This window comes from Arvicanthis niloticus, chromosome 4 (genome assembly GCF_011762505.2).
Source record: "Arvicanthis niloticus isolate mArvNil1 chromosome 4, mArvNil1.pat.X, whole genome shotgun sequence".
In the NCBI taxonomy this organism is placed as follows: domain Eukaryota; kingdom Metazoa; phylum Chordata; class Mammalia; order Rodentia; family Muridae; genus Arvicanthis; species Arvicanthis niloticus.
This window is the reverse complement of record NC_047661.1, coordinates 6802625-6829538: the sequence shown is the minus strand read 5'-3', so window position 1 is coordinate 6829538 and position 26914 is coordinate 6802625. Positions and strand designations below refer to the sequence as shown.

At 37.4% G+C, this 26914-nt stretch overlaps 1 protein-coding gene across 2 annotated transcripts in view; it reads right to left on the bottom strand.

The window, feature by feature from the left end:
* Hltf (helicase like transcription factor) overlaps nucleotides 1–26914 on the bottom strand; it is a 56949-nt gene that overhangs the window by 7662 nt on the left and 22373 nt on the right. Inside the window, exons 11-21 of one of the 2 annotated variants that reach the window (XM_034499993.2) lie at nucleotides 23900–23976; nucleotides 19797–19888; nucleotides 16557–16712; nucleotides 14954–15095; nucleotides 12157–12292; nucleotides 10262–10441; nucleotides 6741–6865; nucleotides 5962–6140; nucleotides 1799–1924; nucleotides 1285–1397; nucleotides 678–858 (exon numbers count right to left, since the gene is read on the bottom strand). In XM_034499993.2, the coding sequence (XP_034355884.1) occupies nucleotides 678–858; nucleotides 1285–1397; nucleotides 1799–1924; nucleotides 5962–6140; nucleotides 6741–6865; nucleotides 10262–10441; nucleotides 12157–12292; nucleotides 14954–15095; nucleotides 16557–16712; nucleotides 19797–19888; nucleotides 23900–23976 (1507 nt within the window). The remainder of the gene's footprint in view (nucleotides 1–677; nucleotides 859–1284; nucleotides 1398–1798; nucleotides 1925–5961; nucleotides 6141–6740; nucleotides 6866–10261; nucleotides 10442–12156; nucleotides 12293–14953; nucleotides 15096–16556; nucleotides 16713–19796; nucleotides 19889–23899; nucleotides 23977–26914) is intronic. The other variant, XM_034499994.2, reaches the window with a different exon arrangement.

Here is a 26914-nt window from a genome sequence, read left to right as displayed (position 1 = left end):
ATACCAATAGATGAAATCAATTTTTTCTATTGCCTGTACTATATCCAGGAACAGTAAGAGAACAATATATATCTGGTATAGCTACCAGAAATCCAAAATATTTCTAGGGCCTTCATTACACAACCACATTAAGTACATGCTATCAGCCAGGGAAACTTACCAAGAATATATTCATGGAAAACTGAGCCTAAATCAACTAGGATACATGTCTAAAATGTACTTTTTAGGTCTCCTTCAGAAACTTCTACATCTCAAGAGAGAGGCATAAATTTGTATTTGACCTGATATTTAGGCAAGTATGAGGTATGACCATGACAAGAGTCAATATCTGATTTATAAACAGATTCCCAATGCCTTATCATACAACACAAAGTTGAGAGCTGATGATTTGCTGCTTACTGAATCTTAAAAGCATTACAATAGTCATGTTTTATGTATTCAAAAGAGTTGAAATGCACAGAACCATACTTAAGAACACAGAACCTGACTAGTTTTACAGATTACCGTGTGAATGTGGGAACCGTTTACGTTTCTGTGTGTCAGTTTCCTCATCTGCAAGTAAGGATAGTGTTACCTTCCACAATTGTGACTAAAAAGGCATCTCTCAAACAGGTTTTGTTTCTTTTCCTGTTTTGTTTGGTTGTAATAACATTTTGAAAACTTACATAAGTACTTACCGGGTCCATTAAGAACACTCGAGACGCTGTACAGAGATTCAAGCCAAGTCCACCTGATTTTAAGGACAGCAGCATTACAGTAGGAGATCCTGCTTCTGTGGTTTGAAAACAATCAGCTATTTCACCTCTTCTACTATGAAGCATGGAACCATCTAAGCGAGTAAACACAAATCCCGAGGCTCTAACGGGGAAAAGAAAACAAATAACATACTATGAGAAATATTACATAGTTAACAAATATTAGTTAAACCAAATTCACTCATAATTTATTCCTGTGATACTAAGGATCAGTCAAACCCAAGGGCCTGCACAAGCTAACTAAACAGCTTCCAAGTGAAGTACACATTCATTCAATAATTCATTTCCTGGTAAAGCAAATGTCTACTGAGCATCTAGCCATGTGCCAGGTACTAACTCAACTATTTCCTGACTAATTTAGACTTAATTTTAAAATCTTATACTCAGGAGAAGTTTGGTTGTTATACCAACTATCATTTTAAATAGACAAAATGATTAAACTGGTAAAACATTAAAACATTTGGGGAGCTATCACACAATACACGTACAAAATCTTTCTGTGTGAGGTAAAAGTGCTTGTTAAACTTACTCAAGCGCTGTTTCTATTAAAGACAGGAATAAGGAAAACTGAGAAACAACCAAACTTTTTATGTTGGGATTTTCTTTCCGTAATTCATTCAAAGCATTGATTAGAGCATTAATCTGAAAAAAAAGAGAAAATATTGTATTCATTAGATTCTATCTGAATTGGTAAGATACGTCCAGACACTCTAGTTTTTAACAATTTGTTTGCACAAGCTAACTTTAATAGGGCTCACATAATGTAGGATTCATTGAACAAATCTCCAATGTTTTTCATTGAGAGGGTTTTATATAATTTAACTAAAAGGCAAAAATAAAAGCAAAAGACTGAAAAAATCCTCATAATAATTCAAATACCTTCCTTTTCCAACTGAAAGTCAACATTAAATGTAAACAAAAGCCAGTACAACTAAAAGAATATGAGATGATAGCATTAAAATTAAAGTTGAAATTATTATTTCATTATGACATTTACTCATTAAATATAAAACATTAGAGTATTTACACATATGGAGTTTTACCTTTGAGCTGGACGACCATTCCATGCTGGACTTTTTGTCAATGGTACTGGCCAATTCTTCTGGAGAACATTCTAGTAAATTATCTCCATTTATTTTACTTCTGCATAGAGGACACTTGGCATGTGGCTATATACAAAGGAACAAAGAATGAACCACACTTATATAACAGAAATATAAATTTACCTAAACTTATTGTCATGAATAGAAAGCTCTAAACTCTTTTCTTTTTTTTTTTTTTTTTTTTTTTTTTTTTTTGGTTGTTTTCCAGACAGGGTTTCTCTGTGTAGTCCTGGCTGTCCTGGAACTCACTCTGTAGATCAGGCTGGCCTCGAACTCAGAAATCCGCCTGCCTCTGCCTCCCAAGTGCTGGGATTAAAGGGGTGCACCACCACCGCCTGGCTACACTCCTTATTTTATTCAGGCTTTTTGTCATATTCATTTACTGGACTTCAACCTGTACCTGAACTCCAAACAAACAAACATGTCCTCATGTTGTAAGAGACATGTTGTTGTAAAGGACAGAGCAAATGAGTGTAATCCTGACTAAATGCAGAAGCTCAGAACACTGAGTATCATCTGCTACTAAGTAAAAGGTGATAATTTGTTGACACCCTTTACTCTGCCTCAACGCTTTGCCTCAATGCTTTGGTTGAGCTAAGTGTTCTGGTCAAGAGAGAGTGTTGGGCAAGTGATGCGAAGAATGGAGACAAGACAGGGTCTGATCAAGTCTCTTCTTTATCAAGTCTCTCTTCTATTTTCTCAAGTCTCTCTCAAGTCTCTTCTATTGAAGGGAACTCTGAGGTATTTATATACACAAGCAGGAGAACACAGGTGAAAACACTTGCACCACGTGCACCATACAGCTGAGGTCACTAAACAGCAAAACAAGCTATGTGGGATAAACAATATATTTATCAGAGTGTGCTTCAGCTGTTATAGGCTTTTGACAACCAAGTCTTTCATCAGGGTATATGGTTCCAGATGGCTGCAAAGTTGATCTAGCCGCTTTCTACTAAAGTCGGCTCCCAACAATAATTTCTTGCTCTTAACTATAATACAGTAAAAACACAAAGAACACTTCAAAAGAAAAAATGTCTTAATGTAGCGGTTCTCACCTTGTGGATCATGACCCCTTGGGGTGTTACACATCAGATATTTATATTAATATTCATAACTAGCAAAATTGCAGTTATGAAGTCGCCGCAAAATAATTTTATGGTTGGGGGTCAGCACAACATGAGGAACTGAATTAGAGAGCTGCAGCATTAGGAAAAATGGAGAACCACTTATACTTTATAAAGCTTATATCAGCGTGAGAAGTCTGTATCTCTCAAATACTACAGGTTCATTCAAAGCAGGATCTAACAAAGTGAGAGCTTACCTTAACTAGATACTCAATATCATTGCAAGAAAAAGATACTAAAAACAAAACTACATTAAAAATCTATACAAAGGACCACCTCTCAGCAGGGAAAGGTAAATGATGGGCAGAGACAGGGATAGTAGTCCACACAGCTGTGATTACTTCATAATCAAGCCTATAAGTGTAATTTGTGCATTTCCTCACATATATAGTATACAACATTTAAGACTATTTTGAATTTGCATTAGCTGGCAGATTGCTTAAAATATTATTTTTCCACAAAAGAATCTAGCCCTAGTTTACCCTACTTTATTCAACACAGTATGAGCTATATGTGTTAATCAGAAAGATCATCACTGAGACACAGCTGAGCCAGATTAGGGTGATAAAAAGTAGAATACCTATTTCCTACTTAAAGGGCCAATAAATATCTTCAACAAAATTACACAAGAAAACTTCCCTAATCTAAAGAACGAGATGCCCATAAACATACAAGATGCCTACAGAACACCAAGTAGACTAGACCAGAAAAGAAATACCTCCTGGCACATAATAATCAAAACACCAGATGCATAAAACAAAGAAACAATATTGAATGCAGTAAGGGAAATGGCCAAGTAACATATAAAGGCAGACCTATCAGAATTACAGCAGACTTCTCACCAGATACTATAAAAGCTAGAAGATGCTGGACAGATGTCATACAGACCCTAAGAGATCACAAATGCCAGCCCAGGCTACTATACCCAGCAAAACTATCAATTACCACAGATGGAGAAACCAAGATATTCCACAACAAAACCAAATTTAGACAATGTCTTTCCACAAACCCAGCATTACAAAGGATAATAGCAGGAAAGCTTCAATACAAGGAGGGAAATTATACCCTAGAAAGAGCAAGAAAGTAATCCTCTTCCAATAAATCCAAAAGAAGATAGCCACACAAAGATTCCACCTCTAATAACAAAAATAACAGGAAGCAACAATCACTCTTCCTTAATATCTCCTAACATCAATGGACTCAATCCCCCAATTAAAACACATAGGCTAATGGACTGGATATGTAAACAGGACCCAGCATTTTGTTGCATACAGGAAACCTGCCTCTGTGACAAAGACAGACTTTACCTTAGAGTAAAAGGCTGGAAAACAATTTTTCAAGCAAATGGTCCTAAAAAAACAAGCTGGAGTAGCCATTCTAAAATTTCCAGCCCAAGAACACAAAGGGAGGGACTCGTGGCTCCATCTGTAGAGGTAGTTGAAGGTAGTTTGCCAGGCATCAGTGGAAGTGGATGGGTTTGGTGCCTAAAAATTTGGATTCCCTAGTGTTGGGAAATTCCAAGAGCAGGGAGGCAGGAATGGGAGGATAGTGGGAGCACACCCTCATAGTAATTGGAGGAGGGGGGATGGGGTAAGGGGTTAGGCATCAGTGGAAGTGGATGGCCTTGGTACCTGGACTCCCTAGTGTTGGGAAATTCGAGAGCAGGGAGGAAGGAATGGGAAGATGGTGGGAGCACACCCTCATAAAAACTCCCAGAATTATATGGATTAGACATGACAGAGGCAGGCCACCAGAAGACTAGATTCCAGAATTCAAACAAACAATTATCTTGACACTAAAATTTGTTTTGAGAATTGTATATTGCAGAATACACAGCCTTGGTGTATCTACTCATCAAGCAAGCTGAGCAGACCTGCTTGAACCTCAGTCATTCTGGATTTCTGACGGGGTTGAAGACTTCTAGTCTCATAGCCAATCCTGGCTATTTACTTGGAGAGAAAAGATTTGAGAAGATGGTTTTCAGCTGACATTCATTCTAAAGCCAAGAAAAAAAAGCCAGGTTCAGAACTAAGTATTTTAGTTAGGAGGAATGACAGAGGTTCTGGTTCGTCAACAAAATGATGGACTGGGTATTAGGTCTATCTTGTACCTTACTGACACAAATTGGTATAGTTATGCTCTAATTGTATTTTAAGAGAAAAGTTTTATTTTAATAGGAAGGGTGATATGTAGGAGGAGCTAAGATAGAGGGAGTAATGAGAGGAAGAGGAGGAATAAGGAGAGGAGGAGAAGAAGGAGAGGAGGAGCTAGGTGACAAGAGGAAGGGGGAATATGGAGGCGGTTGTTTGAGTGTCTCTGCCAGTCAAAGGTAGTTGGTATATCTAGGCTGGGTATTGGGTTACACTGCTGATTGTATGGGCATCTTATTATTGAGCATTACCAAACTTATAACACCTTTGATTAACATTTAAAAAAATAGTATAAAATCAAAAAGGAAAAGGGAGGATGTGATAGGGGTTTTCTAGGGAGGGGAAATGGGGAAAGGGGATGGCATCTGAAATGTAAATAAAATATCCAATAAAGACTTTCACATCTCCTTACAAAAAAAAAGTAGAATACCATCAGATTTTTAAACTTTGTTTAAGAAAAAAAGTTATATATTAATAAGTGTTTTAAATATATTAGACTAAATTAAACATGTTGCTTTTTTACTTTTCAAAAAATATGGCTACTATAAAATTTAAATTTTGTCTCTATTAATATATTTAATTGAACACAAGGATCTGAAATGTAGAACTAGAATTACTAAAACATAATGTCTCCAAAAAGTAGTGCTGTTTAATTTATAATAAATACATTGTGTATTAGAATGCTAAAATAATTAACCATAAAAGGTGAATTATTAAATTCAAGAATGCAACACCTTATCATCTCTGGAACTTAGTTGGGTTTTTATTATACCAAAGGAAGGTAAATCACTCCATCAAACACTGACTCCATACTGAACAACAAACTAACCTGCTCACACTCAATGACCTGGCAAATACAAGGTTTACAAAACACATGTGCACAACGTGTTATCACAGGCAATGTCAGTGAGTCCAGGCAAACTGCACATTCTTCATCTGAACCAGAGCTCAGAATTAACTTCATCTTCTCTATTAACATCTTTCTCACTTCTTCAGGTGTATCATTTCCTAGAAAAAAAAAAAAAAACACTCAAAAGTTAGTTTCAGAACAAAATAATGTGACTAGAATAGTTTATCTTATATAAGGAAACTCTGCTTAATTGTCTTCCATCTTTATTCTGGCATTTGCAAAAAGCATACCATAAATTTGGTATTCTAAGCAAACTTCTGAAGGTGCAATAGGCATCTCACTTAAGCACCTAATAAAATAACATCTGCCATGCTAACAGCATACAAGAGAGAACCAGTTTGAATGTTCTTCTACATTGATATCATACTTCCATTTCATTCATAAAAAATTCTTGGAGCCAGCAAGATAGCTCAGCAAATAAGGACACCTGCCACCATGCTTGACAACATGAATTCAATCTCCAGAATTAACAAGGTGCAGAAAGAACTGATTCTTGCAAGTTATGCTCTAATCTCCCACACAGATCCATGAACCCATGCTATTCATATACGAACACATAGAATAAAAATGTAATTTTAAAAAAATCTTAAAGCAAGGTATAGCAAAGTCATGGACCAAATTCAAGATGTATAAAAACCCGTTCTTCTAACTGAAATATTTAGGAAATACAATGGTATGATCTAATCCCATATCCTTACTGGAGGGGTCACTTGAAGAGATATCGTTTGTCAGAAGAAGAGTATGGCAGCAAATCTGCCGCAATCTAAGCAGAAGACCCACGACATCTGCATAGTGTGCAAAGACAGTCCCATCATTGAAATACCTAGAAATAAAATGCCAAAAATTATGAATATCTCAACAACAAAAACAAAAGCAACCTTACCTTTAATGAAACCAAGAAAAAAGTCAGCTAGGAAGATGTCAATATGCATGACCTACAGACCTCAGCTGGTTCTTCAAAATAAGTGGTACATACATACTGGAAGGAAAGTTTATCTCTCTTATGTAAAAACAGAAATAGGGTGCATGCATGATGACTTCAATATTCAAGTCCAATTTATACAAACACACACATGCACAGTGTGGGGGGTATTGTGGCACAGTAATCAATTTTGTAAGTAATTATGTTTCTGATCTCTGTTACATAAACACATATAAAACCTAGAAAAATTTACATGTAACTTGACTCCTATGTATAATAAAAAAAAAATGGCTATTTCTTCATGACCTGGACCTATATATGACTCTGGACAAACAGCTAGCCCAGAAAGAACTCAAAATAGTCAAATATTGAATAACCAGCCAAGAGCAAAGAAGGTAGTGAAAGAAAAATCTCCAGGAAGTTACTATAGAACACATAAAAATTATAACTGTGAGCACCTACCTCCACAACTTAACATTACTCAATAAAACAACTCTCACTAAACAGTAAGAATTCCTAGCAAAGACAAAGAGACTTTATACAATATAACACATCAATACAAGAGATCAAAGACAAACCCGAGTATAACAAAGAACAGGAAGCCATCAGAGATATATATATATATAAAAAAAAAAGTCACACATTGTCTTAGTTAGTGTTTTATTGCTATGAAGAGACACCATGACCACGACAGCTGAAAAAACAAAAAAAAACACGCATTTAACTGGGGCTGGCTTACAGTTCAGAGGTTTAGTCTATTGTCATCAAAGCAGAAAGCAGACATGGTGTTGTTGAGATAGATCAAAGTTCTACATCCAAATAGGCAAATAGCTAGAAGAGAGTGCCACACTGGACACACATCTCAAACCTCAAAGCCCAATCCCAGTGACTTTCTTCAACAATACCACACCAATTCCAACAAGGCCAAACTTCCCAGCAGGGCCACTTCCTATGAGCCTATTAGGGCCATTTTCATTCAAACCACCACACACTAAAACCACTGACAAAACCATATGAAAAGAAACGCAACTAAGAAAACAAAAATTAGTCATAAAGGATTATAAATAAATAGGAAGACATTTAAAAACACAATCAGAAAATAGAACAACAACAACAAAAATCAACAAAATAGAACAAAAACAGTACATTTTCTTTTTAAAGGTGAGTGCCGCTTCTTGTTATTACTTAAATATGAAACATTCGCCATTGTTCATGTGCTAAACTCCAGATCTCCAGCTGCAAGAATGACACTTGAGGTCTAGAAACTTTAACCTTTGGGAAATAGATACATCTCGCCCTGACCGTTTCCGGTCCTCTCATGTTTGCCTCTTGTTTATCCTGATATTGCTCTGCTCCACTCTCTAGTCCCCACCATAATGGACTGACACCTCTGAAGCAGAAAGCCAAAATAAAAGCTTTCTCTTTAAGTCACTGCTTGCTCTCAACTAAGTCAAGATTTAGCAACAGGCAAAACTGACTAATTCTTTTTCAAAGAAATATTCAGTACCGAAAAGAAGAATGAGTAATCAAAGAAAACTACATATCCAATCTGAAACAATGCCATCAAGTCTCCTGGTGAAGAGCATACGTTTTAAAGTTAGACTTGTACATTCTGTCACTTTAGCTGTGAGGGCACAGCCAGCTGTCAATCCTGCTCGCGTAACAATTACACAATACACCGCCTGGAGGGACAACTCCTGAAGTTAGGGCGTACAAAGCTACTACAACACTACCTTAAGAAACATTATACACTACTAGTGACAGTGGCAGTGTTTTGGATAGTCAAAAAAGTAAAAAGTGGCCAATATAATACACACGATAAACTCCCGAGACCTGAAACCAATCTGCTAGAATTCAAATAACAATGCTGTCTTCTGGGCCTCAGCCTCCTAATCTGACAAAATAAAACAAATAAAGTGTGTTCATTGTACTAACTTAATAAAGCACCACTGATACACATCTAAATACTTAGATCAACTATACCCAATCAATGCTTATTAAGTATTAATAACTCTACTATCTATTTAAGAGAACACAGTTCAAACAGACAGCTTTATCAGCACTCTGCAGTCCCTCCCCGGCACGGCTTACAGCTGACTGGCATTCAGCATTTTGGTTTAAGAAAGTCCTTAATGAGAACCCGCTACATGACATGCTGACAAGAGGCTTCCCACTGTCTTAACCGGCCACTTGCAGTACCTTTTCAGATAGACCTATTTGTAACTTCATCACTCTCTTGTCAGGGCTTCCATCACTCACAAATGACAGAAAGTTATGAATCAAACTGGGAACACTGAATTCTAGACCTTCATATCCAGCCGGTAAAGCTAATCTAGTATCTTAAAACAACTAAAAAGACTTAGAAACCAGAAGGTGAATAAGTACAAGTACGGTTCAAGCAAAAACATATCTGCTCTGAATGCCCCAGGGGATCAGAATGAGACAAAGACAAAAGAGGACTATAAATTAGAGACTCTCCATAAAAACACATTTCAGTGAGGTAGGCACAAAGCAGATTTGATAAGCAAGATGAAGGGAAAAAAAGAGTTCCCAGTTCCAAATCTCAGCAGCTAAGTGAAATTTCTCTTCACACTATTACTAGGATTACTAAGTACCTAACATACATATATACTAGGATAGACTAAACTGAGTTTTACATTTTCAATAAAATAAAGCAGGAAATTTAAAAACACTAAGTTTTATGAGGGTGGCAGAAGCAGAGGGAAGAAACCAGGAAGTACTAAAGCTGTTTTTAAAAGCCAATAAGGGAATACGTCACTGAAAAGTTGATTTATAGTAACAAAACCCAAAGGAGACTGTGATTAACAAATACGTCAAAGAAAAAACAAATATAAAAGCCAAAGCTGGATGCATGCCCACTGCTCTGTGTATGAAGATTCACATGACACTGAGAAATGAAAGTGATCAAGGCCCTCTGACCCTGTCAGAAATCAAGCTTTTATATTTTGCAGGTCCAAGAAATTACTTAGCTGATGAATTATACTTTTGTTTCATTCATTTCAACTATTTATATATAGGAAGGAAGGAAGGAAGGAAGGAAGGAAGGAAGGAAGGAAGGGAAGAAAGAGAGAAAAGAGAGAAAAGAGAAAGAGAGAAAAAAAAGGAAAGAAAGGAAAGGAGAAAGACAAAATTTTAAAGTATAATCCACAAAAGAATAGTTTTCAATATATTTCAGACTTAAGCTAAAGTGCTGAAAATCTGTAAGTCAGCTAATAACAAACTAAAAAATAGACAAAACCCCAAACATTTAAAGCGGCCAGCCTTCTGCTTCCATACCTTTCAACGGTAGCCTTGCCTTCGTTTTTAACAGACTGATAAACCTTTCTCTCTTCTTCTGACAGAGTAATATGCTGAATAAATACTTTCTTTCCTGGAAACTCCAAAACAGGTTTTCCTTTAACTTTGCTTGTCATTGTTCTTCTAAGTGTAATATTTTGAATTAAGGTCTGTAAATACCTAGTCAAAGTAAAACAATGATATAACTATTTCTAAATACACGAAGCAACGAGAAACAATAAACAAGAGTTTATTGATTTATAATCTTATTAAATTGAAAGTTTAAAAAAATCTTTTATTTAGGTTTTTATAGTCACAAGAATATTTGGCAAATAAAGAACTATTACAATAAAAGTAAGGAAATTACACCTCAACATAATACCAATTATTTTATATTGTGTACTTACTTTTCCTAAGCTTTCCTGGTTTTGTTGTCAACAGTGATACTTTTATTTTGCAAATACCTTCTTTATAAACTATAGCACTCCATACACAATATCTGAATTCTTACTAAGCAGCTATTAAGTTTAAGGTACTTTATTAGAGTACAGATATGAGTAAAAGCTTATCTTCTGTACTCTAATCCTCTTTTTCAATAATTAAAAAAAAATCCATGGGGTTGCTATCACCTCTGGGGCCTTCAGTCCAAGGCAAAGGGGACAGACGGATGGAGAGAGGAACCCTGTGAGGGGGGACCAGGAGCGGGCAGCATTTGGTATGTAAATACATAAATAAATTTTTTAAAATACCATGTACTGTACTATGAAAAGTAAAGGTATAATATGAAAATCAAATAATTAATGAATAACACTGAAAAGCAAAATCATGCAAACTCAGAAGAAAAAATGCCTTTCTTGGCTCTGTAATCTTTTTATTTGTTTTCCTTAAATGTCAAAAAATTTTTAAATGGTGCTTATCAGTTATTATTTCCAATAATAATAAAATAAACAATTTTTAACATAGACTAAATAGGACAAAAATATTTCTCAGAAATCATGTGGCCAGTTTTGACAACTAGGATAATGGTTTATATTTTAAATCATTTCCACTTGAACGCACAATCGGAAGCATATATTACTATATCTACCCATAACAGAAAAAAACATTTCAGTACATACACATTATACATCTTCACATGGAGAAGGTACACTGGTATTTCTTTTCACCTGTATTACGTTTCTGTTTGTATGATTGTACGGCCCACTACAGGGTCCCAAATCCTGCTTAGACAGTCACTGCTCTAGAACCACAAAGCCAAGTGTGTGACAAAATACTCATCAATGTTTTCATTCCTTCCTTACCGTTTATCTGTACTCACCAAAATCAAGCCTATGAAATGTTCATTAAAAATTTTGAGATCGCCAGGCAGTGGTGGCACAGGCCTTTAATCCCAGCACTTGGGAGGCAGAGGCAGGCGGATTTCTGAGTTCCAGGCCAGCCTGGTCTACAGAGTGAGTTCCAGGACAGCCAGGGCTACACAGAGAAACCCTGTCTCGAAAAAACAAAAAACAAACAAACAAAAAAAAACTTTTGAGATCACTGTACACTGTGCCCTATATACCATATCAAATGCCTGTATAAAAGTTATATAAGTTATCAAAATACAATGCACAGTGAATCATCAAAGAATATAGCTTTTCATACCATTGTGGAACCTGTTACTTTGGGGGTAACAATGACCATAAAGCTCTGCCCTTCCTTTCAGTTTTGCTAAAATCTGGAAAAGGTGCACAAACAGAAAGCTTGGATCCCCAAACACAAAGTCTCTAGGGTTTCAGGGTCAGTGACACCGAAGCTCTTATACTTTGGAGACCAAAGCTAGGTGGAAATAGTAAAGACAGTGGCATTAGGTTCCATCAATTGTCACTAATGTATCACCTTATAAACTTACTTACCTAAGTCCTTCCTCATCTCCTCTTGTGACAGGACGCTGTATTATTCTACTCCACCATTCTCTATAAATAAATGGTGGAATTTGTAAAAAGGCCATAAGAGACCACAAGTCCCTTAAAGAATTCTGGATAGGAGCACCTAAAAAAACAAATGTTCAAGACAGTAAACCATTGTAACTCTTAAAAATAAATTGATTTTGTAGTGCCTCACACATGCTAGGCAAGAACTCTACCACTGAGTTATAGTTCTGTAACCAGAATATTTACCTGGTCCAATGAGAGAAGCGATAGCTGAAATTGGACACTGTACTAGGCACAAACTAAGGTTCTCATTTACTTAACATGGCATTTGCCATGTCTGACACACTGAGTCATCTTTTCAGTCTTGATTTCTTTTTCAGATAATTGGTTATTGGTGTGTGTATATGTGTATGTGTTGTGAATGGGGGGGGGGGGTATTGGGAGGAGGTTGTCCTGCAAATGTCATGGCCAGCAGAAAAACAATCTAACCTGGGTGAAGTAAGAATAAGATAGATTTGGGTCAGCATGACATAGCCAATGTGAGGTCAAAATTTCTGAAGTCTGACACTAGCTGGTTTATTTTAGACATATTTAAATATAGTATAATTTGGGGGAAAAAAGTTCCCTGGTAAAAACCATCCCAATTCCATGTGCACAATAAACCTTAAGGCATGACTACATTGAATCTCTTTTGAAAAGTACATATGACCATGAAAATTGGCTCTATAGCTTTAAGGGGATAGAATCTGGTGTGATCTCTGACAGAGATAGAGTACAGCAGAATATAATCTACATGTGACATCTCCCCTAAGGATGGATCCTTACTGACTGAGAAACAAAGCTAAGGATAAACATTCTGGGGGATCTGGGTAAGGTCTGTCCCAACCAGGTCACTAATAACATCCTCTGCCAGCCTTCTGAGTGGAGAACAGGTATTCATTTCCTTCCCTGAGAAGACAGCTCTGCTGATTAACAATCCTGGTTTCTCCAATGCTTATCAGTGATTACCCATACCCCCTACATCTTCCCATTTCTCAGTTTCTAAAGACAAAGGAGTGTCCATATAAAGGCCATGGCTGAATGTATTGCCTCTATGGTTAGGCAAGCAATAAGAGAATTAAAAGAACAGCCAATAGAGGACCAAGAAAATGGGAAGGTCATCTTAGGCCATTCAAAGATCACCTGTGAGATTTTGTCTATCTTTTTATGTAAATCAGTAATATGACCATCTGTAAAATCTGACACAGTAAAGCAATATGCCACGAAATTGTTGACAACTGATATTATACTTGAACAGCAAATAATCTATAGTAGCTCTATTTTGCAAAATTGTGGTCACCATTGGTATATAAAAATGGTACTGAATTTTGTATGTTGATTTGGTATCTGGCAACTTTGACTCTGAACTTACTCAAATGCCGAGAGACCCCATAAAGACAGACACACTAGCATTCATCAGTAATCTCAAGAATCTAACAAGGTGAAGGGTATTTACAGTGAAAACTATTAAGATACCAATGAAAGAAACTAACAAAAAAAAAAACATAAAAAGCCATCACTTGTTCATGGATTAGAAGAATCCGTACTGTGGGGGGAGGAAGAGCTGGGAGGAGCTGGAGAAGGTAAAAGCGTGACCAGAATATATTATGAAAAACAAAAACAAAACAACAACCTTCTTCTCCAGTGGGAGAAAAAAAACAAAACCAAAAAGAAAAAAATAAATAAATAAATAACACCCCAGCTTTGTGCAGTATAATGCTTGGGAATGCTACTGGGCAAACTTAGCAAGTGTGTAAAAACCCCAAACCCAACAACAACCACCAAAAAAAACCCCAAACTATTGCCATCTTCAACAAAGGTACTAAGGCACACCACTAATAAAATGACAAATCTCAATATACTGTATAGAGAAACTGCATAAATCCATGCAGGCCGAAGAGACTAAGCCAGGTATAAAACCCAACTGAAAATGGACTAAAATTATAATTGGAAAACCTGAAGGTATGAAACTACTAAGAAAACGGGTAAAATTGACACACACATACATGTAATTTTGAAACTGACCATATAGAAATCGAAAGAAGATTGGTGGTCATCAGAGACTGAAAAGGGTACTGGAGAAGGGAAAAGGGATAAGACTGTTCAATTGTTACTAAGGTACAGCATGGCAGGAGAAGTAAGTTCTGTTGTTTTTACTGCACAGAAAGGTGACTATAGAAAAACAATGTACTATACATATTCTAAAAGCTAAAAGAAAGTACTTTGAATGCTTTTGCTACAAAAATAAATAAGAAAACAGATATTATTGCCCTGATTTAAGAATGATACAGTGAGGTCCCAGAGCACACTAAAGTCCATTAAAATGTATAATGTTTAAGCATTAATTTAAAAACTAACAACAACAACAACAACAAAACCTGAGGGCTGGGAGTTAGTTGAGCAGATAAAGTGCTTGCCACAATGAGGGACTGGAGTCTACACAAATCCTGAGTGTGTATAGCAGCCTGACTGTAATACCAGTGCTTAGAATGTAGCAGCCAGCTGGAGAGCTAGCCTAGGGATATTGTGAACTCTGTGTTCATCTAAGAGATCCCTCCTCCACGGAAAGGTAAAGAACGATGCAAAAGGATGCCTGATACTGATATCAAGTCCCTATGTGAATGCATACACATTTGAATGTACAGCTGCATGTTCCGCACGTACACACACACACACACACACACACACACACACACACAAATTTAAAATAAGAAAAAATAAAATTGAATGCTATGATTACCTGTCAATATCCATCTTCTCTCTGCCACTAACTCAAGTACTGCTCTTGTCTGGTGAGAATTTGGATTCCGTATGGCGTGGCCTTCATCCAGGATTACTCTTAACCACTTTATGTTGTGTAATGGACTATACTCATCTTTAGTCTGCAATAGAGATTTCAGGTGAATTCAAAAAGCACGTAAAAGAACACAGTATGTAAGTGTTTGTTAAATAATAATAGTTTTGATCTTTAGTACCAATTCTTACAAGGTTCCTGGCACTATTAAGTACTCCAAAGACTAAATTAATGAACACTTCTGAGCCTTTAATATTCTCTCTATTTTACAGCTAAAAACACAAGATACTAAATGTGTTGCACAAAGTACCACTAAGAAGCACTAGCTCCTTCTCCAAGCTAAGAAGTTGACTGAGTCATGCACAATACAGTGAGAACCATTTTGCATCAGACAGAAATGTGACAGAAAAGCCATCCCTTATAAAGAAATTTTCAATGTAACAACCTTGCTTTCTTTCATATAAATGGTAATGTTCTTTCTAGAACACTGAGAGTTTAACTATAGTATTTCCAAAACAACTTGAATTGTTATGGAAAATAACAGGCTCATGAAAGAGCTGAGAACCTAATTAATAACTACTATAGTCTGACATAGTCAGAGGCAGATGCTCACAGCTAACCATTGAACTGATCAAGGGGTTCCCAATGGAGGAGTTAGAGAGAAAACTGAAGGAGCTGAAAGGTTTTGTGGCCCCATGAGGAGAGCAACAATACCAACCAACCAGAGCTCCCCAGGGTCTAAACCACCAGCCTGGGAGCACATAGGGAGGGACCCATGGCTCCAGCTGTATATGTTAGCAGAGGATGGCCTTATTGGGCATAGGTGTGAGAGGAGATCCTTGGTCCCATGAAGGGTGGGGAGGTGGGAGTGGGGGAGGAGGTGGGGGCACATCCTCATAGAAGCAGGAGGAGGGGAGATGGAATAGGGGGTTCCTGGGCGGGGGCAGGGGGGAGATGGTGTAAGGGGATAACATCTGAAATGTAAATATAATATCCAATTTTTAAAAAAAGAGGAAAAAAAGTTTATTTTCAAGGTGTAACACTAATCAAGCAATTAATAAAACAAAAACACAATTTCCAGAACATCAAAAAGAAATCTGTGTACAAATTGTAATGAACCCTAGAGAAAAGTCAAATTTAAAATTTTAACCAAAAACATTTTAAATGAAAAATGTTTCCAGTATCAAGAAGGCACAAAGCTCTTTTTTGCAACATGCTATTTTATAGACATTCTTAAGTATTTTCAAAGTCAGAAAGTAAACAGTACACACTATGAATTCTAAATAGAGTAATTTAGAAAAATGAAAAACAGCAATTAAATTCAACCTTAAACAATCTCTAGGTAGGGCTTGAGAATAATAAGTGGTTAGGAGTGCTTATTGCTCTTGCAAGAAGACTGAAATTCTGTTCCCAGTACCCACCTCATAAAACTGACAAATATCTGTAATTCCAGCTATAGGGACCTCCAAAGACACTAGCACTCACCACACACACTCAGACATGCACAAGTTGAAAAATAATAATAAATATTTTTAAAGGCTATAGGTACCTGCAGACTTACTCCATAATCATGAGTTAAGATATTATAAGTAGTCAAAATAATGTCCTGTTTTGAAAGCCAGGCTGAATCTTTACTACGATCAGGCCCATAATAAACATAGATACTCAAGTCCACTTCTGATTTTATATGTTGTCCAAACTGGTCCTAAAAGAAAAGTACAAATATTTTAATAGAAAGTAGGTGAGTATCAAGTTTACCATATAAACTAAAGGATAATAATTAGTAATAAGTATCCATTTGTCATATCATAAAATTGACAAACATATAATGCACATTATATAAATTTTGCCTATCCTACCAATTTCATGTTTTTTCTATTGAGTTATCACTGTGTAGCTCAAACTCAGCATTCCCATTATTCCTCTATAGTCTCAACCTCATCATCTTTCTGCCTCTGGTTCTCAAGCACTGGGATTACAGGTATATCTAGCATATTTTCATTTTTAAGTAAAAAAAGGTCCAAGTTTCTTTGTAAACAACAGACTTTGATGATTTTTGAGCAAGAGGGAATAGAAGATTAGACTAGAGAGAAGATGCCATGGGGAAATCTGGCAAATTCGTAGGTGAGAACTGCAGCTGTAAGACCAGACGAGCAGAAGATGGAACAGAACGGAAAGAGCAAGTATGAGAGAAAGATGGTAACAAGTGGGAAGCCTGGGACATGAAACGTAATTACGGGATGTGAGGAAAACAGATAAGATAGTGATGTCCTTATACTTCAGATGGCTGTGTGGAAGAACCGAGTGATAAAGGTATAGAAAAATTTACCCAAAGAGGAGGAAGAAGAAAGAGAGTATTTGTGATTTTTGGTCATTATAAACCAGTTGTTCTCAACCTTCCTAATGCTGTAACCTTTTAATGTAGTTCTTCCTGTTATAGTAACCCCAACCATAAAATTACTTTTGTTGCTACTTCATAACTGAAATTTTGTTACTTTTATGAATTGTAATATAAACATTTTTGAAGACAGCGGTTTGCCAAAGGAGTCACACTCCACAGGTTGAAAATCACTGCTACAGGCTATCTAGAATACACAACAGAAAACAAACATTGGCCTACAGGTGCACAGGTGCAAGTAAGAGGAGTATATGTGCATATTAGTTATAAACAAACAGCTCATACAGCTAGGAATAAGTCTTTAAATATCTTTGTTGTAAATAGAACATGTACACTGAAAAAACATAGTGGTTAGGGATCCAACCTGCTGACACTGAACTACTCTATGTTTTTAATAAAGGACTGACATATCTGAGATAAGGTGCACTCTGGTAATTCTTGGGTCTTTTCATGATTAACTGTTTTTTTTTTTTTTTTTCTTTTTGTAAGATCACTATTTAAACAAGATGGCCTCAGAACTCTCAAGCTCCTGATAGTAATTTTATATGAACAAGAAGCAAAGCAGCAAAGCAAAAGCAACACGATGGTAACCGAGAGTCCCAAGAGCACACACAGATGATGAAAACTACATCCACAGAAGACAAAGAGTAGAAGGAGCTCAGGTAGCAGTGTGAGTGCTCACCTGTAACTCACACACACAGTCCACACAGCGTGACTCCAAGGATGAAAATCAATATGCAAAATACTCTCCAGAGTAGGGAAAAGCTGGAGGCCATGGAACACACATCAGTGAGGTCAAGGGTTTTTGCAAAGGGAGTTTGCAAATAAGAATAAGCACTAGATTACAGCAGACTGAAAAGGAAATGCACATAAAATAGAAAAGACAAAGAATGCAAAGGTAGCACAAAATCTGAAATAAAGATAAAAAACAGAATTTCTTCTTATAGTAGTCTGGTAGAGAGGAAATTCAGTATGAGGGAGAAATTTTTAATTTAAAAATCTGAATCAAGTGGGTGACAATGAAATGGAACAATATGTATTTATGGAAGGATAAGAGGTAGAATGAAAGAAAGTCAACATTTCTGGACAAGGAACAACAGTTGCTATGTGTTTAGACACCGTGCCATGTGGCCTCGCAATAGAGGACAAAATAAATAAACCAAAATAAAAACTTGTCATGCTATAGAGGAGAAATAAAAGATAACATAAAGGAGAAGTGCATTAAGTTGATACCTAAAAAAAAAGAGTCAAAAAAAATCAAGAAAAAGAAAGATGAGAATACAGTCAAAAGAAGGCAGTGGGTCTGGCAAGTCGCTAGGTGCCTGTCCCAGTGCAATTCTGACACCTGAAAACAGAGGCCAATTCAGTGAGTAAGAACATAAGGAAGAAACTAACACCCAAGGGCTACGCCGGGGAAGGAATACAGAAGAGCAACAATTTCAATGTGAAACACAATTAAAAGAAGTATTTAAAATAAGCATCTGAGGACTTTTCGTGAAGAAACCCAGTGGGATCAGGCTGAATAGCTAAGAGAAAGGGAAAACAGAGAAAGGAAGTGGGAAGAATGGAGTAAGACATAAACATGAAGGCAACGGTTTTATGAAGAGCAGGACTTCCTCTTGCTGAGGTAGGACAGGAGGAGACAGCTATTCTTGAAGGCAGCAAGAATGAAAGCTCACATCTAGTGGTCTTTATGTTTAAATGCCTCCAAAATAATATTTCATGATAAAACAAAGCTTGAGGTTCAAATTGGAGGGGATATAAAAGTAGGCTGCTCCTTACACATAACATACAAATCCCAATGCAATGTTCTTTAAAAAAAAAAAAAGAAAGAAAAAGAAAAACAATTTTCAGGGGAAACAACGTGCTTTTTCTGGTTGGTAACCTTAAAACAATAAACTAAAGCGTCAACGTGCTGGTGACCACATTCAAGCTCTCTTTTAGCTGGATGGCCTTAGTCAAGAAAGTTAACCTCTCTGTTTCAATTTGTTCACCTGGACACTGAGAATGGTGAGGATTAAGTGAGAAAATCTATGAAAAGAAATTAAGAACAAACCAAGCAAGCAGAAGCACATGTAATGTTACATACTGATATAAGAGTTGCCACTAGTGGAATTCTCATACTTCTACAAGTCAGTATCTAAATAGAACAGGAGTGTTAAATTATAAATATGTTCTTCTTGGGGGGAACAAAAATGGCAGAAGTACAAATCAAATCCTATATTAGCAATTAATAAGTTAATCATATAGGCCTTCAAAAAAGAGTACCTATTTCAACAAATGTAATCCACTTAACAGATATAAAATGAATGCCACATATATTTAGAACAATGCGTTCTTACAGACAGACATGATAATATCCCGCTTTAAGCTAAAAGGCTTTAGACTTACAATCCACTTGCCCAGCACAGAGAGTGGACAGACGATCAGTGTTGATATTATCCTCTTTCCAGTCCTCTTTGGGCCTGCTATCATATATGCACCTAAAATAGCAAGGTGTTGACAGACTTGTTGGTAGACTAGTTTTTTTTTTTTTTAAATCCTGAAATATACATCTCAGTAAGGTCCTAGAAATCATCATCTATACAGAAAGAAATCCAGAAGAATTAAAAACAGGAAATGGGCTGAAGGTGGGGGTGAGAGTGCTGGTGTACACCTTCATTCCCAGCACACAGGAAGCAGAGGCAGGCAGGTCTTTGTGAATTCAAGGCCATCCTGGTCTTCAGATTTCCAAGATAGCCAGGGCTACTTGACTTGAAAAAGACAAACAAACAAAAACAAACAAACAAACGAAAAACTGGAAATGGACGGTTTCCAGTCTTACTCCATAAAACCAAAAATGTAAAAGTAATCATTTGTCAGCAAGAATCAAAGAACTGTAAGTAAACACTGAGGGCAGTCTTCCCTCTTCAGTTAAATTTTTCTAGAAACACCCTCATAGACACAACCAAAGGTGTTTCTGTGGTGATTCTAACCCCAATCAAACTGACAAAGAAAACTGACGATCACAACCCTATCTTTTGTCAATTTAACACATAAGCTCATCACTTTAAGTCTTAATGTTCTACCCCAGCCCCTGAACGCTGATGTTCATCCCAAAATTGAAAATGCATTCAGTTCATCTCTGAAAGTCCCCACAGTCTTTTTGAACAGTCCCCATACTGTTCAATCATTCAAAGGCTCTTTGGAAACTCAGGACAATTTCTTAACTACAGATTTCCTTACAAGCATCCTAAGGTAGCATCTGCCTCATCCCAGAGCTTCTACACTAACTACAGTCACGTCTTCCCTCCCTCCCAGCTTTGTGGAATGCCTTCCCAGAGCTCCTTCAGGAAGTCTGACCCTGGCACACGCGCGCGCGCACACACACACACACACACACACACACACACACACACACACTTTCAAGCCTCAGCAGCTTTTAAAATCTCGACCCAAACTTCCATGAGCCTTTCCTTGCGCATCGTGCATGCCTACAAAGTCAGTACCATACGAACAACACTCAAATTCGTAGCCAGCCCAAAATATAGCCTGGCTCCCTTGGACAAAAGCTGCATCAACTTTTGTGTACCTTTAAGGCTAACCTTAAGAAAACATAACTCCAAGTGGCAACAACGGAGCAGACAGCTCCTTCAGTGGCATTTTGTATCTCGGCTCTCTCCTTTCAAATTCATCTGCACTGTTACAAGCTGGGTCCACCAAAGGGTGAGGTCTTGCTTTCTGTGTACTTCTATGGTACAAACGCGAGGCTCCGCTACAGTGGTAATCTCTGTAACAATTATAGTTGCTCTCTCCATATCTCCTGTTCTCAACTGTAAACTCTCATATTCCTTCTTTGCCAAGCTGCCATTTGCCTTAGCTTTCTGCCCCACTTGCAGGTTTCTCTGTCAACCTGGCTAAGAGCAGTGAGCAGTAACCATAGCATAGCCTAAGTGCTAACCTGTGTTGAAATTCCGGTGCCAAACAATTAGACAACCAATGCTTTTTAATTCAAGACCACTCAAATGCTCAAGATGTACACAGAATTAAGCAGATTCTTTGTCAGAAAAAACCATAATAGGCCACTAGCCCAAGAAAGTCCTTTGAAACCCGATGAGCCAAGTCCCTACTATCCTCATTTCTCTCAGCATTCTGATCTTCCAAATTCCCACCAGAATGGCCCAATAGTCTCTTGTCTAAAGGCAAGACATACAGCCTACAGTTCCAAACTCTTTCACATTCTTCCTGCAAACCAATGCTAATGCTTACAAACCACTGTCAGGCTTATCACAGCAACAATATTAATTTTCTGTTAGTTTTTGTGTCAAAATACCTGACAAAGGCAAGTTTAAATAGAAAATCCAATGATTGACTTTGGCTCACAAATTGAGAACATAGCCTGTTACAGATGGGAAGTCATAGCACCCAGAGCATGAAGCAATGGTCACACACCACCCAGAGCATGAAGCACTGGTCACACACCACCCAGAGCATGAAGCACTGGTCACACACCACCCAGACCATGAAGCACTGGTCACATAGCACCCAGAGCATGAAGCACTGGTCACACACCACCCAGACCATGAAGCACTGGTCACACACCACCCAGACCATGAAGCACTGGTCACACACCACCCAGACCATGAAGTTAGTGTCGGTGCTCAGCTTACTTCTTCCTTAAGTCCAGGACCAGTCCACAGAATGGCACTGCATATATATATATATATATATATATATATATATATATATATATATATATATATTATATTCAAGGTGGATTTTCCCTCTCTAATTAAATATTTTTAGATTTATTGTTAATTATCTGTGCACATATGATATGTGTCTGCGTGAGTGCCCACAGAGGTTAGAAGTAGTTGGATTCCCTGGAGTTCGGATTACAAGCAATTGTGAGCTATCCAAGACGGCTGTCAGGAACTGAATGTGGGGCCATGTGCTTGTAACCCCTAAACCATCCAGTTCCAAAGTATATCATTTTTAAACAGGCTATGTTCAATTCTACTTTTATACACATTATACTATTTTATCTTCTTTGTAGCATTTAACATCTAAAGTCTTAATTATTCATTGCATCCCTTGTGACTGTTCAATAAGCCATGGAAGTAAGATCTTGTGCTATACATGGAGACCACAGCACAGAGATACAGCCCTCTCAGACATCCATCCTTACGTCAGTCTCTTTCCAACATATTCGTAAGCAATATCTGGGACATTCTTAAGAAAAGCAAATCTTAATCCTACTAAAACCTCTATTTAAATGTATCCAAGTTAATCTTTGAACCAATCACAAATGACTTTGTTCCTTTATACCTCTTGTATTGAGGAGAGACCCTCTCCATCACACTCTGATCGGTCTAAAACAAACACAGTAAGAAAGGCAGAACAGAACGCTACGCCAGCTCCCTTCCTTTTCAGTATTTTCTAAATTTGTCATAGTATTTTTGATATTGTTATTTAAATTTTTTCATTAAAAATAGGGGAAAAGGTAAAAAACTAGACTTATTGATCCTTTTTCAACATTTCCATTTTGTTGCAGAAGCAAAAGAAATGCATGAGCAAATGTTGTATCTTCTTTAACCTTAGATGATTTTGATAAGAAAAGAAAATCACTGAATCATTAGAATTCTTTACTGTGCTTTCTTAGGCACTTTCTATATTCTGCAACTTGAGAGGTTATATTATTAAATTTAGTATTTAGTAAACAATATTGGCATTTATAACATTAAGCATACCTCTGTAGCTCAGAGAAATGATGTAATCATGTCCCAACTATTACTTCTCTTAAATGAGGTGAGAGCAGAAGACAACCAATGTACAGTGACTCAGCTCTCAGAAATGAAGGCTCTACCAGTGGGAAGCTGCTGCTATCAGTGATGAACTTTGTTCCAAATATAATACAACTTCTCAGCTAACTAGAAAGACAATATGATTTGAAATAGGAATATAAAGCGTACTTCAAAGATGAAGGAAATAAACTGTACTCGTTCTTTTATATGTGTACAATGTGAATGCTGGCATGAAGATACTCCAAACGTGTTCATTACTGTGTGTGTGTGGAGGGGGTAACGTGTGCAAAAATACAAAGTTTTATTCGAGTAATTTTATAAGTAATAGAAAATGACTTTTGCTTGAAGTTTATTTAAATATTACATCTTAGATTTTTAATTGAAATTATTCATTGAGTTTGCATCATTTAATTTATTTAACACATACGGTAAGTTCACAAAAAGCTCAAACACAGGAAAGAGTTCAAACGCAACTGAATTTTATACTTATCACTGAAGTCAAGCTAGCAAGATGCCAATTAATGAGGTTTTATTTTAATAAATTTACATGCAGATTATAGAAATTCTGAGAAGATGTAATATGTTTACCTTTTACTCTACTTTTAATATCTAATTGTACATTTTTCAGTTGGCCTAAAATAAAACAAGAATATAAAATGGGCACACCAGGAGATTAGAATACATGACAGAGTATCAGTCAAATCACATTACCTCTCATCTGCTGGGCCAGTTCACTTGTATCCTCCTCTGAATCACTGCTTTCAATGTGCTGCTCAGCAGCCTGTCTTCTGAAATTGAAAAACTCAGACTAAGATATAATAAAGTAATATGCTTATTAAATGCAATACAGAAGTTGTTTAGCTCCAATTTGCTTTTTAAAAAATATCTCCAAAAGCCTCTTATTTGCTAAGCAAGTCAATCTGCTAAGAGCCTTTTGTTTTATGAGAGGACAGCTGCATTTGTAAACTCTAATACCACTATGCCTACATGTGAAAAGGCATTCCTAGAGAGTTCGGTGTTCAGTGGTTCAATTAAAACACTGACGTAACATTAAAACCAACAAGAACTAGTAATGTAGAAGATGGCAGATGACAACTCCATGCACACTGTTAAGTTCACTGGACGTAAAGCAGGGACTGTGAGAGCCACTGTCGTGTGAAGGGAGTGATGACAGACAAGCACTAGCTTCCGGAGTGAAGAAAGGATACACTGAATAACCGGCACAGGAATGTCCAGAACTGATTCTAAAAATACTCAAGTCCCAACTGGGGGATACTCTATAGCTAAAAGAGGCCTGAGAAAAGTTAGAGAGGATAAGAATGTCAGTTTAGGACAGAGAGAGTTTCAGACAGCCCTACTCTCAGTACAGGTAATTTACAAGGCAGAAAAAGAAGGCAGGGAAGGAAGGCAGGCATCTGTAGAGCCAGTGTGTAGAGCATCTGTGCAAATCCTCAGACAGAGGCAGGGGCAAAGTAAAGACAAAACTAGCAGCTTGGGCAGATCTAGAGGTAAATGTCCTCTCTGCATCACCCAGAGCAAATGTCACGGAACTATTATCAGTACTAGAATGCAAAGCACTCCTAACAGGGGTGGGAGTGAGGCAAACTCTGATCAGGAGCACACAGTATCCTAAGTGGTAGAAACATGGTCTGAATTATGGACTAGATAAGTCTCACTAGCTCCCAAGTAGTAGGATATATAGTATCAAAAACGTAAAACAATGCCCACAAAGCAGTCTCCAGATACAAGGCAAACAACAGAAAGGTCAGCCAACATAGGAAACTTAGTATCCCAAAGCTTCTTCTATCACCAGAAAACCCCAGCCCAAATAGAGAGGTAAACATGTAACAGTATATGGATAATGTAACTACCTATACACATGAAAATGATGGCTCAGACATCCTCTGTAGTGCATTCAGGTATGGGACCACAGAGAAAATCGCCTGTATACACTAAAGTGACTTCACTGCATGCAGTACGTAACTGCAAATAGGCAGCAAGTGAACATACAGAAATGGCTTCAGAAAAGGTAGATGCACTGGGCCTGTGTGGGCTTTGTCGACAGTCAGTCATAAACGGGGGAGGAATTCATGGGACAGTATTCCTCCCTGCTGAATTAGTGGATATGAATAGATTTGGAGAGGGAATTTGATTGTGTACCTACTTATACACCTACCAAGTTCCAACCAATAGTTCAAACCCATAGGGACAAAGATGGCCCTGCGTAGACTCAATGGATCACAAAATAAAACAAACAAACAAAAAATCATGAATGTAGGAAAGACATTCTTAGGAAAGTGGGATGTTAGCAGGAATGGGAGAGAGTGGGGCAAAAAAAAAAGCAATGAGAATGTAATTTTCATACATACATATATGTATGTATGTGCGTATGTATGAAATTGTCAATGAAAAATTGTAATTGTTAAAAACTAATAAGACGAACAGTAGCTAAGAATGACAGAATTGATTTCTGGCCTATATTCACAATCTCAATCTCTCTCTCTCTCTCTCTCTCTCTCTCTCTCTCTCTCTCTCTCTCTCTCCACACACACACACACACACACGCGCGCAAACATACCTATAACATACGCAAGTAGATACATACAAAAATGAACAAATACAGACACACAAGAAAGAGAAAATGAAGGAGAAGGAGATGAAGCATCAAGAGCAGCAGCAGCAACAAAGAGAAAGGCTCCCGAGGGGCACAGTAGGCCTGAGGCTGGTGAAGCGCCCTGTGGCCTCCTGACAGCAGGGACTGCTTGAACTGTGTGTGTTTCTTCAGCCCTGTCTGTTTCCATTGCTACTTTAATTGAAGCTACCCCATCTCGTCTTCCTTTACTGTTCACTCTTCTGTGTTAATCACCAGTCTCACTCAGAATACTCTTTTCATTCTTACTCTAAGTACCTAACATCTTAGTGTACAATGCATCCTTGTTCCTCTATTCTGCAAAATTACTGGAGATGAAAGGGGTTCATTTTTATTGCTATTACTATATTTTCACTGTGAGCCTATCCATCAGTAAAGAGTGATCTATAGTTACTATTCCAGACTAAGCATAATGCTGGAGACAATAGCTGTTTCCTGAGCAAAAGCTTGGTGGGAAGGAATGGCCAAAACAAACAAACAAACAAAACAAAAACCAAAAAAAAAAAAAAAACGTACCATAGCTTAATCCAACTGTCCTACTTGATTACTGCAAATACTTCAACTGGAAGAGAGAGTATGGTCAAGCCAATGACCTTGCATACATTCTATGCAGAAATGCAAACAATCAAACAAAGATGTTATCTTCAAATATTATCAACTCCACAGCAATGGGTTCCTATGAAAGGGAATTAGAGTGAACTCTAAGACAAAGCATGTAAAAGAATGACTATTAAAAACATTCAATGAAGTAGTAGAACCCTCTAGAAAGTACCAGAGACCTAGGAGCTGAGAGACTCTCAGTACTCAAAGGGAGGGACCTTAGATGAAATGCCCAATGGTGGGGAGAGTCCAGCAGATAGACTGGACCTCAAGTGGAGGGATGGGGTTACCAACCCATAGTCAAAATTCCTGACCTAGAAGTGTTCCTGTCTAAAAGAACTGCAGGGACACAAATGGAGAAGAGACTGAGGGAAAGGCATTCCAGTGACCAGCTTGGGATCCATCTCATGGGAAGGCACCAAGGCCTAACACTATTACTGATGCTATGGTGTGCTTACAGAGAGGAGCCTAGTATG